Source organism: Engystomops pustulosus, chromosome 10, assembly GCF_040894005.1.
Source record: "Engystomops pustulosus chromosome 10, aEngPut4.maternal, whole genome shotgun sequence".
Lineage (NCBI taxonomy): Eukaryota > Metazoa > Chordata > Amphibia > Anura > Leptodactylidae > Engystomops > Engystomops pustulosus.
The window spans coordinates 61,532,660-61,552,911 of NC_092420.1; the positions used below are offsets into that span (position 1 = coordinate 61,532,660).

General features: G+C 40.8%; 1 protein-coding gene across 6 annotated transcripts in view; it reads left to right on the plus strand.

The window, feature by feature from the left end:
• Positions 1 to 19,745, plus strand: part of SUCO (SUN domain containing ossification factor) — a 64,089-nt gene extending 44,344 nt beyond the window's left edge. For all 6 annotated transcript variants that reach the window (XM_072126911.1, XM_072126913.1, XM_072126910.1 and 3 more), the window contains 9 exons: positions 1,354 to 1,434; positions 3,232 to 3,325; positions 4,555 to 5,676; positions 6,582 to 6,669; positions 9,318 to 9,422; positions 10,619 to 10,773; positions 13,112 to 13,203; positions 14,302 to 14,357; positions 16,964 to 19,745. In XM_072126911.1, coding sequence (XP_071983012.1) covers positions 1,354 to 1,434; positions 3,232 to 3,325; positions 4,555 to 5,676; positions 6,582 to 6,669; positions 9,318 to 9,422; positions 10,619 to 10,773; positions 13,112 to 13,203; positions 14,302 to 14,357; positions 16,964 to 17,407 — 2,237 coding nt within the window. In that variant the 3' untranslated portion in view covers positions 17,408 to 19,745. The remainder of the gene's footprint in view (positions 1 to 1,353; positions 1,435 to 3,231; positions 3,326 to 4,554; positions 5,677 to 6,581; positions 6,670 to 9,317; positions 9,423 to 10,618; positions 10,774 to 13,111; positions 13,204 to 14,301; positions 14,358 to 16,963) is intronic.
• The last annotated feature ends 507 nt before the right edge of the window (positions 19,746 to 20,252 follow it).

Genomic DNA, 20,252 nt, shown 5'->3' on the forward strand with positions numbered 1-20,252 from the left:
CGGCCCTTGTGATAAAACTCCCCATGTACCATCTAAACCATCAATCCCAAATTGGCTTCCGGGCACCTGCCTTGGCTGCTGCTCGTTGTCTGGACTCACTGGCTCTTTAGTGATTAGTAAATTATTATTGGATAGGAAAATGTTTGTTTTTTGCTCTTCAAGAGCCAAGCAGCCCCGGCATGTGACCTGACGCTGCTGTACACACCAGCTGCTTCATGAATACGGTGTTGGGGATGTGTATTAGTGTTCAGCATGTAAAACTCATCTGGAAAGCAGCGTCTACATTACAGGATAATAATGTGTGAGAAAGCAAAGTGCTTCCTTGTTGAGCAGTTTCAGTGTTGCTCTGAGCTTAGCTGCTGATTGTCATCTTATGAGCTGTTCTACACTATGACTGAAATCTGTATACATGTACGGTGTCCTTTATCAACTAGTGCACAGGCTGTGCCTTATAAAGCTTATATAAATGGGGGGGTCTAGTTTTTTGTGTTTAATGGAGCATAATCAAGAGTTAATACAACTTTACAAAAAAAAAACTTTCTATAACTAGTATCTGGGATATTTCCACATGAAGTGTGGCCCTACACAAAACCTAACCCTGCCTAAGCCCTTCTGCTATCTCCACAGACGAGGGCAATAGTACTGCCCAGATGTCACCTGCTTTATTCATTCTTGCATTGAAATTAGGAGTATTTAATACAACTGATCTGTCAGAAGAACCAGTAGGTCCTGTCAAATATTTACCTATACACAGAATAGGGTTAACTTGCTTGAACGGTAGGGTTTCATTGCGAGAGACTGGGGATCCACTGAACCCCCAAAATGAGTGGCAGATTAGGACATCCTCAGTGCAGCTCCATTCACTATATATGGCACAGACATAAGTAGCAGATACTGTGCTCACACATGTGCAACAAACTGCTTTGTTCATTTATGGTGCAATGGACCCCCGTTCTTGTGATCTGTGGGGATCCCACCACTGATCAGCAAGTTATATCTCCTGTGGCTAGAGAACTTGATTTGGTTTACAAACCCCTTTAAGAACTCTAAATCTTTCCATGAATCATATTTGACCAGCTGTGTGTTGACTAGCCTTAGCTATTGTTACATAAGTTATTCTTACAATAGTTTTCATCATAAATTATTTTCTTCTAGTCCAGGACAGAAGACCTAAAACTACAATATTATCCAAGCTTAATTAACTTAATTATAACCATATGGGTATATCTGTTCTCTACATTGTTCAGCTGGACCTGTCCTATGTTTTATATCCTGGAGCATAGCCTCCATACAGCCTGCATGTTCATGAGTGCTGTGAAGTAATGTTTGCTTGTGTTCCTGCGTTCTCTTCAGATGCCATTATTAGCATGGTGAATAATCTTGCAGCTAACATGCTGGGGGCGAATACTGAGGAAGAAATCACTGAAGGGAAAGGTAGCTGCTTTATATTTGTATTTCAGTGTTGCCATATCTTTAGTATGAAGGGAAATTCTCCATACTAGAAGGTACTTCATGTATCATTACCATTGGCGTCTAGCCCATGTCGGGTAAGTGATGGGCGATTTTTTTTTTTTTTTTTTTTTTTTTTTTTTTTTTTTTTCTCACCGCAAATAAGTGTAGAAGATATCGGGGCTTCTAAAAGCATGTGCCCTGCACTGCAGCCTTGTTGATGTCTGCATTATATGTACAACCACCTCACATGAGATCCAATGCAGTCTAACTACTGAGCAATGCGGCTCCTGGAATCCACCAACTCTGTCCTGATCATATGCAATCTATAATTGTATACGTTCTATATGAATTGCTTTAACTGTGGGTGTTCTGGTGAAATTAGATCAAGCAATAAATAGCCGAGCTTCTTCAAGTTGTAACCTGAAAACCATATCCGCCTCAAAGGCTATGGTTAAAGCAAATGCTTCTAGCACCCATATTGATGTGTGGTGCAAACTCAAAGCCAAAAACTGTGTTTTATCAAACATGCAAATGAGGCAGCAAGTTCCAAGTGTTTGGTCTTGATCATAGTGAGTGCCCAGGCTCTCCTCCATATCTGCTTCACACCCCATCCTTTGTCTTCATGGATGGCCCTACGCCTTCTGCAGTCACTTTGTGCAGCATTTAAAATTCAGGGAGGTGCATTGTGCAGTGAATGTATCGCCCATTTAATATGTCACCAAACTTTGTGCCCTCAGGCATGCACCATTCTGTAGTGTCACAAAGCATTAAAGGCAGCCTGTCAGTTAAACAAATGGGGAATGAAACAGAGTAAGTACATGAATATGCATCCCATCCGTCCCTATTTCTCAGCGTTGTAAGTGCTGGGAGATGGTGTCGGATGGGAGCTTCCGGCCAACAGGAAGCTCGCTATGCACCCTTGTATTCAAACGGCGCACAGAGAAGAAGGACCGCGGCGTGGGACGTTGGCAGCGCCGGACGAGGTAAGTAGATGTTTTATGTTTAACTATCCCAGCCCTAAGTAATTTTTAACACCCGGATAACCCCTTTAATTAGTATGGATTAGTTTGTGACAAATTAACTTTAATCTTTGTGAATATTTGATAACCTTTTTACTTTGAGGTGTAGTGTTCTGCATGTAGTGCACAGCCTAGGGATGACGCATATACAGTCTCCTGCCGGTGCACATTGGCTTCAGTAGACTTTACACATTCTTCAAAGTGACCTTTGGCACAAAGGGGCGTCTATAAACCTAAGGAGTGGGTGCAGAGCAGTGGTTACGGGTCCATTCTACCATTGACCACTTGGCATCATTTACTTGCCCTTTTCCACTTAAGTGCGCCTTTACACAATGGTGGTTTAAGGTGCAATAAAATTCAATGTAAAAAATGCAATTTTTTTTTTAATATACGGTTTCACTTATTTCAGGTGAAACCTACCTCACTGAAAGTTGCAGCAATTCTCTTCATGTTGCAGGACAGCTGTTTATGTAATAACGGATAGCACAGAAATTAATTTGTATGGGTTCTATAAAAGTGTGTGAGAGCTGACTGCAGGCAATAATTATGGTGGACTTCACAGACAGATGGCACATGGACTGCAAACAGGCCACGGATTCTCTGTTTGTGGCAGAAAAAGCTCACATTTATGTGCACGGAGTCTTGCCTATATGACAACATAGCGGGTTGAATTGATGTCTATTTATGTTGGGTTTTTTAATTTATGGATATAAATATAGAATTATTTTTTTTTTAATGTTTCTTTTTTTTTTCTTCATAGTGTTAAATGGGAGTAAGCCAAAAAATATTACTGCAGAATCTTCAGCCACCAGTACAGCAATGACACCCGAGCAGACACCATCTCCTACCGCAACGTGAGTATACATCAGATGGTGGTTTTGAGGTGAACACCTCAATGCTGCCTCGCCAGTATTTTACTAACTATTAGGCGTCTTGCCCATGAGTGCAGCCAGTGAAAATTGCTCTGTGCACTATTGCTCTCAGTTCATTCCAGTGATCAGAGGTTCAAGGGTTTGGGTCAGGCGATCTCTTCAGTGCACGGAGAGATTTTCACTTGCCAAGCTCAAGGGCAAGAGGACTATGGTCTCCACTGCACCTTCCTGATCACTAGCAGAGGTCACACAACCAGTCACTGATAAATGTGCTGTCCATTTTCAGCAAATAAATGTTTGAATAATGAAAAGTTGTACAATTTTAGAAAATATACTTTCTGTATCAATTCCTCACTAGATCTCCGCATGCTGTCATTCAATATAAAGCGTCATTCTTTACTTCCTGTGGATGAAAACCAAACCACGGTCTCGGAGGTGAAAATCTTGTTATATCACACAGCGCTGATTACTCTGTGATATCAACGATGCACTTATGTGACATCACATGAGCATGGATTGGTTTTCATCTGCAGGAAGTACACAATGCAGCTCCCTATAGAATGACGGAAAGTAGAGCTCAAGGAATTGATACAGAAAGTATATTGGCAGTCCACAGGTTACCAACCAGATAATTAAAAACCTAAAGAACCTAAGTTAAATTTGTATGCAAGTTGGAACAATTTTTTTTTTTTTCTGTATCCCTGTGACAACTGGAATTTCAATTTTTGTGCTGCCATGGAAACAAGGATTATCAATAAAGCCACATTAGACACCTAACCACTGATCTTTGACCTCTGGTGAAGCTTTCTGGATGCTTTACTTTAGTCCCTGGCTTCACAGTGGGCAGAGAGGTCTGTCTGTAACTAGGGGTTGTGTGTAAGTCGGGGACTTCTTCTTCTGGAAAATTGTTTCATTTTTAATTATAGAAACAATATAAATTTTTGAAGTAGGTGGACAATCCCTTTTAATGCCAATCACCGCTCCCCCCATTATTGGCTGGTTAGATCTCTCCTTGCATTGCCTTTGTGGGTTAGGAGACCCTGTTTTCGAGTTCAGTATGGTGCTCACACCTATCAGATATTTATAACATATTATGAGGATGTATCATATATACATAAGTGTGTGAAACTCCCCTTTAAGTACTTTGATTTATAAAGCATGTTGAATCTTGTGTTTAATGAAAAGTATCATATTTGTTTGTATGTCTCCAGGTTAGAGGAAGAATCTGTGGCCCCTCCAACTGTGTCTGTACCGGAACCAGATACTCCTAACAATACTCCTATCGTTCAGCTGGTTCAGGAGGAAGAGGAAGAACAGCCAAGCACTTCAACTGTGACTCTCTTGGGCAGTGATGAACAAGAGGAGGAGAAGGTGTCCTGGTTTGAGTTTGAGACGCAGTTTTACTGTGGGGAATTATCCACCATCTGCTGCATCTCCAGCTTCTCGGAGTACATCTATAAGTGGTGCTCAGCCTTTGTCGCCATTCATAGGCAACGGAGCAAAATACCAGAGTACAAACGGAAGGAGAAAAGTGACTCTCAATCCACTCAACAGCCTTTAGCTGCTCCAACTACTGTTGAGACCCTGGTTGTAGCTTCTGAGAGTGTAATGGCAGATAAGTCCTCAACGGACTTCATTTTGATAAATCCCGGAGACCATTCTCAAACCGGGTCTGTGAATAAGGTCATAGAATCCATCCAACTGGAGCCCAGTCACACACAGACAATTTCCCAGTCAGTGGCAGATGAGGAGAGCGTGTCCTCAAATGTGTCTCCTTCCGAGGCCAACAAAATAGTGACAACACCTACTCCTGTCCTAAGCTCTTCAGATTCTGTACAGGAGCAAACAAAGGAGATAAAAACTAGCGAAACCCTCATTTATGCCGAGAAACCAACTGTGAACTTGGAGGACAATACCCTGACTGGTGTAAGGGAGAGCCCCAACGAAGAGCAGGTAGACTACACCAAAGTTATTAAACCTACGGAGACTCTTCAGATTCAGGAAACAAGTACATCTACTGTGGTGACTGAAGTGGAAACTAAAGAAGCATCTAAGCCTGTAATGACGCAGATAGTTGACAGCCCACCTGCCGCTGAGAGAAGGGAAGAAGACCCCGTTACTGAAGATGTTGGCATCGGTGGGAGCTTGCACAGGAGTACTACTGATTTCTATGCTGAACTACAAAATGCTACTGATCTGGGTTATGCCAATGGAAATCAAGTCCATGGCTCCAACCAGAAGGAGTCTGTCTTCATGCGCCTCAACAACAGGATTAAAGCTCTTGAGGTTAATATGTCTCTAAGCAGTCGCTATCTGGAAGAGCTCAGTCAGCGGTAAGTAAAATGACACGGCTATTACTAATGGACACTATACAGAATAGAGATGAGACCTCCTGCTCGGATGGATTTGGTATAACACTCACACTATTCATCTGTAGTTAGATGCAAAGACATCCTGGATTAAACAGACAATCTTGTGATAAGTTCTCTCATGACTGAATACATAAAGCTCAGTTCTCTCATCCATACGTCCCCATGTAGTTTCCATGTCCCTCTGTGTGAGCCAACTGTAGGCCACAGATTATAGAGCAAGCAGTCTTTTTTTCTAGCGGTACACAGGCTGCAAACAGATCAGCAGTCTATTGTTTGTGACCAGAGAATACATTCATGTCCAGTGGGCTAGCAAATGATGTCACTAACTTAACCCACCCAAATTTCTGTCCCTTGACTAGCCCAGAAATTTTCCTTTTGTGTGTTAGACTCCATTGATGTTTCTTGCTGTAGATTTTGGCTTTGACTTGCTTTTGCTTTACCAGTGCAATGAGCTTATCTACATCCTTCTACTAACCTGTGCAGAAACTTCTGAAAACCTCTGCCAGAAAATTCCTCCCACAAGTGCGAGTCTCCTGGGCAGAGCATGTATACAATCAACAACCGAATGCCACAGTTTACATCCCATATTTTTTTTAAGGTCACATAGACCTCTATGGAGACAACGTGTCGTAAAAACATCCAAAAATAGTACATGTTCTGTAATTTATGTTGCTGTTTCATGTACGATGAGAAACATGATGATCATATATGTTGCAGTATTTCCTATTAAAGTCAATGGGCATGTTTTAGGAGGTAAAAAAAAAAGTTGCAGTGGACGTTTATACATGGAAAAAAATTGTTGTATGCCTGAGGCCTAATTGTGTAGAGCTGCTTTTTTTAAAAAAAAAGTTTTATTATTTTAAAAGGTATCGGAAACAAATGGAAGAAATGCAAAGAGCTTTCAACAAGACCATACTAAAACTTCAGAATACCTCCCGCATAGCAGAAGAGCAGGTAATAAATGGTGTATGCAAATCCTACATAATGGTCTGTAGACAATTTACATTTTTAGGTTTTTCTTTGTGGTATGAAATTTTTTATTTTTGGGTTGTTGGGTTCCTACTGCTGAAATGGCTGTGATACAGTGGTGGCCAAAAGTATTGGCACCCCTGTAATACTGTCAGATAATAATCGTTTGCTTCCAGAAAATTATTGTAATCACAAATTCTTTGGTATTACCGTATTTTTCGGCCTATAAGGCGCACCGGAGTATAAGGCGCACCTCTAACAAATGCCTGCTAAGACATCTAGGTTCATGTATAAGGCGCAGGATCAAATGCAGTACCTAAAAATGACCAGCAGGTGGCAGACCTGTGCACAGTTCAAGCCAGCTACACTTCCTGGGAAACTTGTCTTCAGCGTGTCAGAGCTCCGATCTCAGACGTATGGGCTGCTGGGGGTTAATGCAGGGGTTAAGCGGTCTCCCTCTGCCCTTTCTCATTCCCTCCTCAGCCAGGGTGTTATTCCTGTGGGGTTCCCTGTGGCTCCTTCTCTTTCCCCTGTTACAGGGCTGTTGGGTATGGGGGATTTCTTACTGATGATGATGATTGCCTCGTGGTCGGCACTATGGCAGCTCCGGTCTCTCCGTGCTAGGGGAGGGCAGGATGGGCACAATGTTAGTTGTGGTGCCAGGGCACTTCAGGAGCCAGGGACCCTGTATACTGTGTGGGAAGGTGCAGGAAATTTCTGGGGATGGAGCTATTAAACACTGGTAAATGTACAGTACATCTTGTCTGTAGTACATTTCTGTATGTTAAGTTCATTATAAGGCGCACCGGCCTATAAGGCGTACCTTTGATTTCTGAGAAAATTAAAGGATTTTTGGTGCGCCTTATAGGCCGAAAAATACGGTAATATCTTATTTTGCTTGCAATGAAAAAACACAAAAGAGAATGGGAAAAAAAAGTCAAATCATTGATCATTTCACAAAAAACTCCAAAAATGGGACGAACAAAAGTATTGGCACCCGCAGCCTAATACTTGGTAGCACAGCCTTTAGACAAAATAAATGCGAACAACGGCTTCCGGTAACCATCAATGAGTTTCTTACAATGCCCCTGCTGGAATTTTAGGCCATTCTTCTTTGGCAAACTGCTCCAGGTCTCCGAGATGTGAAGGCGCCTTCTCCAAACTGCCATTGTGAGATCTGTCCACAGGTGTTCTATGTGATTCGGGTCTGCACTCATTGCTGCCACTATACAAGTCTCCAGTGCTTTCTCTAGTGCTTTTTGAATCGTATTTTGGATCACTGTCCTGCTGGAAGACCATGACCTTTGAGGGAGACCCTTCTTTCTCACACTGGGCCCTACCTTATTCTGCAAAATTTGTTGGTAGTCTTCAGGCTTCATGATACATGGGTACACGGTCAAGCAGTCCAGTGCCAGAGGCAGCAAAGCAACCCCAAAACATCAGGGAACCTCCGCCATGTATGACTGTAGGGACCCTGTTCTTTACTTTGAAAGCCTCTTCCTTTTTTTTTTTTTTTCCTTCTTTCTGGAAGCTCTGTTGCCTTTTCCCACAAAGCTCTACTTTTGTCTCATCTGACCAGAGGACATTCTCCCAAAACGTTTTAGGCTTTCTCAGGAAAGTTTTGGCAAACTCCAGCCTCGCTTTTTTGTTTGTGTAAGAAGTGGCTACAGTCCGTTTTCATTCAGACGCCGACGTATAGTACGGGTTGACACTGTTGTACGCTCGGACTGCGGGGCAGCTTGATCTTGTTTGGATGTAACTCGAGATTCTTTATCCACCATCTGCACAATCTTGTGTTGAAATCTCTCGGAAATTTTTATTTTCCGTCCACATCTAGGAAGGTGCCACAGTGCCAGGGGCTTTACACTTCTTGATGACATTGCGCACGGTAGACACTGGAACCTTCAGGTCTTTGGAGAATGCTCATGTTTCCTCACAGTTGTGATTCTCAAGTCCTCAGACAGTTCTTTGGTCTTTCTTTTCTCTGTCCTGTGTCCTTGTGTGCACCACATTGAGCACAGAGGTTGAGTCAACTTTAATCAATTTCAACTGGCTGCAAGTGTGATTTAGTTATTGCCACCACCTGTTAGCGGCCACAAGTAAGTTACAGGTCCCATTAATTACACAAATTAGATAAGCATCACATGTTTTTTCAGACGGTGCCAATACTTTTGTCCACCCCCTTTATGTTTGGTGTGGAATTATATCCAAATTGGTTTTCTGACTATTCTTTTTGTGGCTTTCCATTGAAGACAAATTAAATGAAGATAATAATACCAAAGAATTTCTGCTTGTAGTGTTGAGTACTGATTGAGTATTATCTGAATTACAAGAGTGCCAATACTATTGGCCACCGCTGTACATTTTTAAAATGATTTGACTAGTGGAAGTCCTGTTCTAATGCCATTGATGAAGCAGCATTACTGTCATTCTCTGGTGTAGATTTTATGGGAACCATTTGGGGGAACATGTAACTTAATAAAAAAAATTTCTTCCATTGCTTCCATTTTCAAGGATATATGTATATGTGTATATATGTCCATTTATAGTGTTGGTCTTCATGACACACATGACAATGTCTCCTGAATATAGTAGAAATTCTGTATATGACCTGAAATGCTTATTTTTATCAGGATCAGCGTCAGACAGAATCCATTCAACTGCTTCAGGCTCAGCTCATCAATATGACCCACCTTGTCTCCAATCTGTCCTCCACTGTCACTGATCTAAGACGGGAGGTAAGAATGAAGTCTCCATTCACTAAGTAAATGTATATATTGTGTGAATTGTTTTATCTGAAGCTCTTGTATTAGAGGTGAGACAAAGAATGTTAAAGGGGTATTCCCATTTCAGCAAATTGTTATTGTTTTTATGATACGAAGTTATAAAATTTTTCAATATACTTTAAGTCCTCATGGTTTTCAACATCTCTGCTTCCTGTCATTCTATAGAAAGCTTCTCTGCTTATTTATAGTGGGCATGAATCATTTGACAATTGTCACACAGGTGCACAGCTCATTAGTCATAACACACAACTCTGATTACTCTAACAAGCTGTGCCCCTGTGTGACCACGGTCAGATTCCTGTCCACTCAAAGTAATAGATGCTTTCAATAGAATGACAGCAAGCTGAGATCTAGAAAACCATGAGGAATTGTTACAGAAAGTATATTGGAAAATTGTATAACTTTTTATTATACGAGCAATAACATTCATTTGCAGTAATGGGGACACCACTTTAACTCCTCACCCTAAGCTTGTCCTAACAGGAGTTTGCCAGCATTTATTCCACACCTTCTGCCACGGCATATCTTGTTTCACTGTTCAGAAATGTGGTCACTCCAAGTGACAGTGCAGTAGTGAGGTCATCAATGAGTCAAAAGTATAGACAGAGGTTATGTAGTAATCCTTCATAAATAATGTGTAATGGCAGTGTATCTAGTTGTTTATTCTTGCAAACCTGGCGTACACATCAAGCCAAACAAGTCTAGGCACCTATACATGAACAATACACACTTGTAGCAGATAAACAGCTTGAAACACAGGCCAAGGCCACCTCTATTAGGATCAAAGTATAGCAAGACCTGGTCTCTAAGGAATACAAAATGGGGGACAGGGTTGAAAGGTGTCTTTCCAGAGGTGGTGATACACCTATTAGATGTGTTTCTTTATTTGGGTCCTTTAACTTTAGATTATGACTGTCATCATCACTGAGGGCCTGAAGGTTATATGGGCTCATCTAATTCTATTCCTCCTTAGAATGGCACACTGAGAATTTTATAATACCTGTAGTGCTGTACATCATACACATGTCTCTGCGCTTTACTGACTATAACCCCTGGAGACGGGCTCAGAATACTTGCTTCATTCTTTGCTTTAGTTGCATTAAAGATGTATATTTTTAATTAAAATAAAATAAGTCTTTGTATTTTAGGTGTCCGATCAGCACAGTTACCTTGTCATCTCTCTGATCTTCTGCCTCGGGCTGGCGTTATTTATTTGCTTTCGCAGCAGAAACTGCTCTCAGTTCAGTGATGACGATGACTTGTCTAAAATCCCTAAAAGCAATAATTACCCAAGTCCTAAAAGGTGAGTGGTTCGTCTGTATGCAGAACATTTAATTTTGGGGGGCTGAGGGCAGTTGCAGACTATTGTTTGCTCTGTGTCCTCTTTCACGCACCAACCACAGTGCAGATGGTGGAACTCCTTGTAACATAATCATCTATGCCTGGAGTCCCTTGGCCACACCCAATTGTATTTCTAATTTAAATTCTGTGCTGCAGTTTTGTTGGGAAGTTAAGACTCCCTGTATCATATCACTAGATGTCCGGCATCCATTCCCACCACTGTGGTCGGGCTGTAAAACCAGGAAACCACATGCCTAGTGATTCATGGACCAACCACACTAACAATGCATTTGAGGGGGAGATCTATTGCATAAATAGGCGTCCATGGGGGGCATATACATGTCTCCACACAGCCTGTGCGAAGAATTGGGCCTTAGGCTACATTCACACTACAGTATGGGGGACGTATATACGGCCGACGTATATACGGCCGATATACGTCCCCCATACACTCCTATGGGCTCACGGCCCTGTACGGGAGTGGTACGGTGCAGCACACGTGCGGCACCGTACCGCTCCATAGCCCGGGGAAAGATAGGACATGTCCTATCTTTCCCCGTATTACGGCGCCGTGCGCCATTAGTTTCTATGGAGAGGGGCGGGGGTGAGCTGCGCTCACCTCCTCCTCCTCTCCCCACGCTGCCATGTGCCCGCCGTACTACGGTGCGGCGGGCTCACGGCAGTGTGAATTTAGCCTTGGAGTAATGATCTTCATACTATCATCCCTGTAGTTACACAATGCTGTGAGCCTTATATTTATTTATTTTTAATTACTTGGAGCTTACACCCACTAACACTGTAAGTAAATGAAGTGCTAGGGTGTTTTAACATGTGCAGATATCTGACCAATTTCAGACTGATGGCAAGATGCTTTGATGTGTGAGTGGCCTTTTGAGCTGCAAAATGTGTCTGCCAATATAATTGATTGTAATCGGAAGTTAAGTCATTAAAGGGAACCTGTCCCCAGGAGACCCATTTTAGCACTCCGCAGTTCCCACAGAGCATATGCACACACTGCTAAAGAGTTTTTGTATAATAAATAGATTTAGCAGAAAAAGATGTTGTTATATAGTACCTTTCAATGCCATGTGCTCTGTGACTAGGCATTTGTCACCTGGGAGTGGCTATAGAGGAGCAGTCCTCCACCCCCCTCCACTCCTGGGAAACCGCTCCTTCATGTGCCCTTTTCAAATATACAAATAATTGCCATCACCCTGAGCGATGGGCGGTTTCATATATTTGCAAAGGACACAAGGAGGAGAGAGTTCCCAGGAGTGGAGGGGGTGGGGGAGGGCTCCTCTATAGCCACTCCCAGGTGACAAATGCCTATTCACAGAGCACATGGCATTTGAAAGGTACTATATAAGATATCTTTTTTTTTTTTTTTTTTTCTCTGTAAAACTTTTTTTTATGCAAAAACTCTTCGGCACTATGCTCTGTGGGTACTGGGGGAGTGCTAAAAATGTGTCTCCTTGTGGTGATTTCCCTTTTAAAGGGATGGGGCATATTGGAACATTCAAAATTGCTATGTCCTTACAAGATATCAGTCTGACTGGTCAAAAATCTGTGTAACTATATTAATTTTGTGTTGGTGTCTTATCGATCTTTAGCATTTAGTTTGCTGCTATACAAGTCTTCAATGTCAGATGGGGGGGGGGGCAGCTTGTATATGGGGGTTACATATGGACTTGCTATATAAAGTGGATTGTGCTGTTATGTGTCTAGGTCATTAGTGGTTTTGGGGCTGAATTCTACTTTTACTTCCAGTCCTGCCAATCTAAAGATCCATCTTCTGGGCATTATGTGTAGTACAGGCAGTCCCCGGGTTACGTACAAGATAGGGACTGGGGGTTTGTTCTTAAGTTGAATTTGTATGTAAGTCGAAACTGTATATTTTATAATTGAAGTTCTAGACATTTTTTTTTTTTTTTGCCCCAGTGACAATTGGAGTTTCAAAATTTTTGGTGTAATTGGACCAAGGATTATCAATAAAGCTTCATTACAGACTCCTTACAGCTGATCATTGCAGTCTGGGACTATAGTAACATCCAGAGAGCTTCACCAGAGGTCATAGGGGGCAGAGGGGTCCGTCTGTAACTATGGGTTGTCTGTAAGTCGGGTGTCCTTAAGTAGGGGACCGCCTGTATAGTTGTCCTTACCCAGTTTTGGTTTAGGAACTGTATTTGGTTTGTTTACCCGTATGATGCTACTTGTAGATGAATGTGGATTTTGTGTTGTATTTCTAGTGCCATATCTTTTCTGTATCTTCTCTGTAGTATAACCACATTTATTTTCTGTAGGTGTTTTTCTTCTTACGATGATATGAGTCTTAAACGAAGAACCACATTTCCTCTTATCCGTTCTCAGTCATTTCACCTATCAAGTAAAGAAGGTATGTGCATTCCTCAATCATCTTGCATATGGAACATACAACACAACATTTAATGTATGTATGGATATACATAGATGTATGAATATGTCGATATATATATATATATATATATATATATATATATATATATATATATATTTTTATATATATATATATATATATATATATATATATATATATATATATATATATATATATATATATATATATATATATATATATATATATATATATATATATATATATATATATATATATATGAGAGAGAGAGAATACTTGAGTATAAGCGGAGTTTTTCAGCACAAAAAAAGTGGCTTATACGCAAGTCAAGAAACCATCAGTGAAATCAGTTGGTAGAGCTAAAGGAAATCCATCCTCCATTATAAAGCATGATGCTTGATAATGTCTTGATTGAATTGGCGAAACGTCGCATTATGGTGGAATAAGATTTTTCATCTGATCCATATGGATTGCTGCTTCATCATTTGATTGCTATCAGACTTTGGGGTCGGTGTCAGACCCCTAAAGAAGACCTGCACCTGGGCTATTCTTATACGTGGTGCTGCTCCATATTCACTCTTTGGATTTCCGAGGATGAGTTGTAGTTATCCCAAACTACTTCTGTTTAAGGATGCCACTGTGCTCTTAGGTACCTTGGGGCTGCAGAAATTCTTTTGTACACTTGGCCTAATCTGTGCCTTGCCACTGTCTGAGCACCTTCAGCAGTTCCTTAGACCTCATGATTCTCATGTGCTCTGATATGCACAGTGAGCTGTGAGGCCTTATATAGGAATGTGTGTGCCTTTCCTAATAAAGTCATATCAGTTTAATTAAACAACTGCACTCCAATGAAGGAGTAGGACCATCTCAAGGAGGGCTAGAAGGAAACGTTAAATTTGACTGTCACGGCAAAGGGTCTGATTACTACATTATCTTTGCTCCCCATCTTGACAGAAAAAATAGAAGAGTACATTAATGAGCACTTTTGCTAACATCAATTTGAAAGCTCAAAACCGAAAAATTTAAAGGGGTCTCAATACTTCCTATACCCATTGTATATTGTCCTGTTAATAGCTTTTATTTATTTTTTTCTTCTAGTGGATCCAGATGATTTGTACATTGTGGAGCCATTGAAATTCTCACCAGAGAAAAAGGTAAGTTTCATTTGTCTCATGTGTGATTTTTTTTTTTTTTTTTTCTTCTCCTTTTATTTTTTTTTTGGTCAAGTAATGCATTTTAGTTTATTGATTATTATTTGTAGCCTGACCATTCCAGTTCCATCCTCCAGATGGCAGATATACCTCACTCGTTTGTTTTTAGCTTCTGGTGCATCTTTCAGTGTTTGCCCCACAGATGGCAGTAATACTATACTAATCTAGTCTCATTTTTGTCTTTATCATTTCATCCTGTGTTTAAGAGAAGGTGTCACCAGTAGATGGCCTCTTTTAAGTCTGTTAAATAAATAAATAAATAAATAAAAAATATCTAGAAAATATTAGTTTTTCTCACTTTGTAGAGTGCTATATCCTGCCATTTTCGCTCCATCCACTAGACCTAATAGACTGACACTTGCGCTTTCTGTAGGGGTTTTCTATCTGTGGTCAAAGCATTTACATCAGACAGAATTATAACAAGAGATAATAATAATATATAGCGCCAATAAATTCCATAAAATTCATAGGGGATATTATAAAAATATAATAATTATACGTAGTACAGACAGATGGAACACTAGGAGTGAGGGCTCTGCTCGCAAAAGCTTACATTCTATATGCAAAGAAGAAGAAAAGGAGGTGACACTCACGATGAGGATAAAATCTATGTTCTTAAAGTCCATGCGGTAGTGTGGGGAGTACTCCCATAACCCGACCGGCAACGGGCCGTTTCGCTTTGGTATGCGTTTTCTCAAGCCTCGACGTCACCAACCCTGGAGGGCCAGATAAAAGTTCCTCCAGATAAGAGTTGCCATAGTAACCATAAGACAAATGTGTCTGCATCCTCCATAACCTTCAGAAAAGTGTGAACAATGTGATTTAAAAGGACTTAATATGCTTGCAACACATTAATGAAAAACAAAAAATACAGACACATAGTTGCAGCCAGTAAGGACATAAAATTTCACCATCGGAATTAACTCGCAGTATACTGCGTAAGCCTTGTTGTTCAATACTTTAACAAAATAAAGGTGGTTAGAGGATACAAAATGCTCCCTAGAGCATCGTACCTGATAATGTTTAGCCTCCTGACGCAGCAGGGTAAATGATGGGTCCCCTCCAGCTGGATCAAACTCCTTTTTCCAAACCTTCAAATAAGCTATTAATCTGGGGCAGCCTTCCCAGTGGGGGGAGAGTGAAAATGCTCTGATTCTAGTGAATGGACATCTGATTATTTTTCCAATATTTTGAACCGTGCTTGCAGACAACAGCTGCCTTGAACTGTGCACAGGTCTGCCACCTGCTGGTCATTCATCCTTACAATCAGGTGCACTTTATATATGAACCTAGACGTTTTAGCAGGCATTTATTGATGGTGCGCCTTATAGTCCGAAAAAAATACTGTAATATTTTCCACAGGGCAGATCACCACATAGACCACGGAAGTGGTCCTGCAGGTAATGATCTGACCCCGTGAAAAAAAAAACTCCTAATCCAAATACTCTGCAATTTCTGAAGTTTTAACTTGAAAATCGAAATGACATTTATAGTTGCCCTCGGACACTTCTTTTTTTTTTTTTTTTTTTTTGCCAGTTATCACCAGGTACCAAGTTTCTACTGCGTCCCCCAGCAGAGATTCCTCCCCTAAGAGCTTCCAAATTTGTATGTTTTTGCCGTCCTAATAGCCCCTTCGTGTGGACTAAATGCAAAAGTGTAGGAAAACCTTCTCTCTCTGATGTGCTCTTTTTGGACCTTCCTTCCCCAGCTCCAGTTCTATATTCCATTGCTTTTTTTTCAGGGTTCTATCAAGAATGCCAGCAGAATAGCCACATTCCGAGTCACATCTTTAAATCTTTTGCTTTTGTAGTCTTTCGTGGTCTGTGGTGATCTGCCCTGTGGAAAATATCATATTGGCAAAACGATCAGATGTCTATTCACTAGAATCGGAGAGCATTTTCACTCTCTCCCCACTGGGAAGGCTGCCCAGTAGCTCATGTCAGGGAATACCATGATGGTAACCCTGATGTGCTACAATTTTGAAGGTTTGGAAAAAGTGGATTTTTGATCCAGCCGGAGGGGATCACTTACCTTGCTGTGTAGGGAAACTAAATATATTATTAGGTACAATGCTTGGGGAATATGGGCTTGAATGAGCAAAATAATCAATCTGTATTTTTGTAATTTTGTTCCATCTTGTATCTTCTATCCCACTTTACTTTGTGAATGTAGTGAATAACACGGCTTACGCAGTATACTGCGAGTTAATTCTGATGGAATTTTATGTCCTTACTGGCTGTACCAAGTGTCTGTATTTTTTGTTATTAATGTGTTGTAAGTACATTACGTCCTTTTAAATCACAATGTTTGCACTTTTCTGAATGTTATGGAGAACGCTGACCAAATTTTTATTATGGTTACTATGGTGACACCTCCCCTGGAGTGTTTCATCACGTCGACACGATTTTGACACCAATGTAATTGGGCAAATCTCCTCAGCTGTTGTGATGCGTTTTAAAATGCACAGATTAACGCCACATGTAAACGCACCCTCAAAGTAGTGGAATTGTACTTATAAACTGCTATTGTTCCTATTCTTCTTTCTCCAGAAAAAGCGCTGCAAGTACAAAACAGAGAAGATTGAGACTATAAAACCGATGGACCCATTAAAAGCCCTCCCAAACGGGGACATCAAAACAAAGAAAGAATTCACAAACCAGAGAGACTTCTCAAATATGGGGGAAGTGTACCACTCTTCCTACAAGGGGCCACCCTCCGAGGGCAGCTCAGAGACTTCTTCTCAGTCAGAGGAGTCCTACTTCTGTGGCATCACTGCCTGTTCAGCCCTTTGTAATGGTCAACCCCAAAAGACTAAAACCGAAAAAAGAGCCATCAAGCGCAGGCGCTCCAAACTTCAGGACCAAGGAAAGTTCATCAAAACATTAATACAGACTAAATCCGGGTCCATGCCCAGTCTGCACGACATCATCAAAACTAATAAAGATTTGACTGTTGGTACATTTGGGGTTACTACAATTTCGGGTCGTCTCTAATCACCAGGGGATACCTGATCTATATCATTTTCTTACTGACTCCGGTACTAGGTAAAGAAAGCTTCAGCCGACCATCCAATGGTTACTTGCACAACATGAATTGGCCTGGTCTAGAAGATGTTGGATCATCTATACGTGGACATGTCTGAGCAAATTGAGCAGCATCTTCTTTCTTGAAATGTTTTGATTTTTCACAGTTTTATTACTGCGGGAAAGAACATTGATACCCAGATTGTTGGGTTTAACTTGAGCTCAAGTTGTTGTGTCCTAACCCGATGTTGTTCCTGTACTTGCACCTTTCCATATTTATGTGCCTTCTGTCTATTTATAATGCCACTGGAGGAAAAAGCACCAAGTGTGAATGTGTGACTTAGGTTTTTAGAGAAAACATTTTCAAGTTGTTTTGTTCCTTTTTGCCGCTTCTTGGAGTCTAACGCTAACAAATACCAGATTTCCTACAGCCAAACCATTCCATAAGCGAAGTCTACGATGCTGACCCAGTAATCACTACCCGGTTACGTTGTAGTTATGGGTAAGCCTTGCGCTGCCTCGGGTACCTCCAAATTGAATCTGTTTATGATGGTGTTGTAGCCAGTTTTATGCTTTTGACCAGTGTTAAACGTAAATGTTGTGCCATCTGTCCACCATGCACACTTAGGACGTTGCTTTAGGTTTTAAACAAGTGTTGTTTATGATTTAGTTGGGGAAACGGGATGAACATGAAATTAAATATTCAGCATAAAACTATTACTAAATTCAACAAGGGTACACAGACTACTGACCATGTCTTGCTTTAAGGAGTGATGCCAAGGATATATGAATACCATCATGGTTAGATGCTGTAAGTTCTGAAAGGGGTTTGTGAAATTGCCATGGGGGGGGGGTTGTTTTTTGTGTTTTTTTTTTTTTCTTTACCAGCAGCAAACTGCATTTAGTATTTCAGCTCTGCACCATTGACCTTTTGTTTTTACAATCCTCTACATCTCCTTTAAGAAAGTACATTGTGCTGCACACTACCAGATAGCTTTAAAAGGAACATTGTTAGGGGTATGTTAGATGGTAAACCACCCACAGATGCATATGCAATAGTAGTTCAGTGTCCCCATTGGCTCTATATGAACCTTTTGTCTGAGCCCCAAAATTCTTTTATACTTAATGCAATTGTACCATCTACTTAAGTTATCCCCTGACCACAGTATAGGAATACTATGCTAATTGATTGAGGTCCATTTGCTGGAACCCCCCCATTGATCATGAGAACCGGACCCGCAGCAATCCGGAGGTTGAGCACACGTTATGCTGCTCCATCCAACAGTAATGTAGTGTCGCCACCCACATACAGTGAATAGTTGACTAATTTCCGACAATCCTTTAAAATTAAATGGGATGCATGCTAGACCATCCCTTAGTGATAATGGGACCACCGTTCTCCAGAATGCTGGGGGATCCGAGCTGTTGGACTCACTGATCAGCTTGTTAGAACTTAAATGGTTGGTACAATCCCTTTAACAGTTCCTGGTACTCTTGGCGAGGGCCGCCTAACCACATGTGCTGAATATGAGTAGCCGAGATTGGTCTGAGGTTCATTGGACCGAACTCTAGATAAGGGGCCACAGACTAGATGAGGATCAGGAGATAGCGATAGATATCTCTCTATATTTATTGTTTTAGCACTTAAATTATTATTAGGATATTAGCTGCATTGGGTATGCAGAGTTCACATGTTGTAGTAACAGTGCTTTTTTTTTTTTTTTTTTTTTTTTTTAACTAGTTTCTGCAATTATTAAAAACCAAGACTGTGATGTTACCTCAACGTTCTGGTCTAGCCACCCCACCTATGTGGACTGCTGACTACAGTCTGTGTTGCATTAACAAACAACACAACAAATTCCATATAAAACGTTAGACCCCTTTCTTCTAACCCAAAATACTACCCTCTTTTTAATTAAATTTCTTCTTTAAAAATGCTCCTGTGCCTTAATATTGCTGTTACTCGTTTTGGCGCCACCTGCTGTTATTTTCATCATATTTCAGAATGTTCCCCTAATGTGCACAAGCTGGTGGTCGTCACCTCCCATCTCTACACCGCCAGAGTATTGTGCAGCTCAGCCATTAGGTATCTGTACAGTGGAGGTTTTTCTTCTTTTAATTGTAAAAAGAACAATGTTGGATGGGTGCTCTGATATGTGTTTAAAAGGACTGAAGGGGGAGCCATGACTAGTATGTAAGCAGGACACAGGAGCTTTCTTTGTTACTATTCCCCAATGGAAATAATTTCCGAGTAAATTAGAGCGTAAGCATCATTTGAGAGAATTTTAATTTTTTTTATATTGGGGGGGGGGGGGGGGGTTGTGAGCATTTTTTTTTATATACTTTATGAAGAAGTTCAGCTTTATTTATTTATTTTTTTTTTTTAAGAAATGGGTTGCAAAGCTCCATACTGTACAGATGTGTATTGCAGTCTTTGTACTGTGTCTGTGGAGCTATGAGCTTACCCCCTTTGTTTACACAGCCGGGAGCAGGAAGGATTAACCCCTTCGCTCTCAGCTTGATGTTTGGAAATTAATGCTCATACCATACTGCAGCAAGTGAGAGCTAAAAGGGTTAACTCTCACTAATCAGAGCTGTGTAAACAAATGGAAATAGTTCAGTCTTCAATCTGATAGACAGAAAGGCCTTGACAATGGAGAAGTAAATCTGTTACTGTTTCTTTACAAACTAAGCAGAACTATTTGGTACAATATACGGTATAAGAAAACTGTTCACGACACTCCCCCACACAACCTAAAGGAAATAATCTTTAATGATGGTTACTCTTTACAATTTAACGGGACAACCCTTTGTT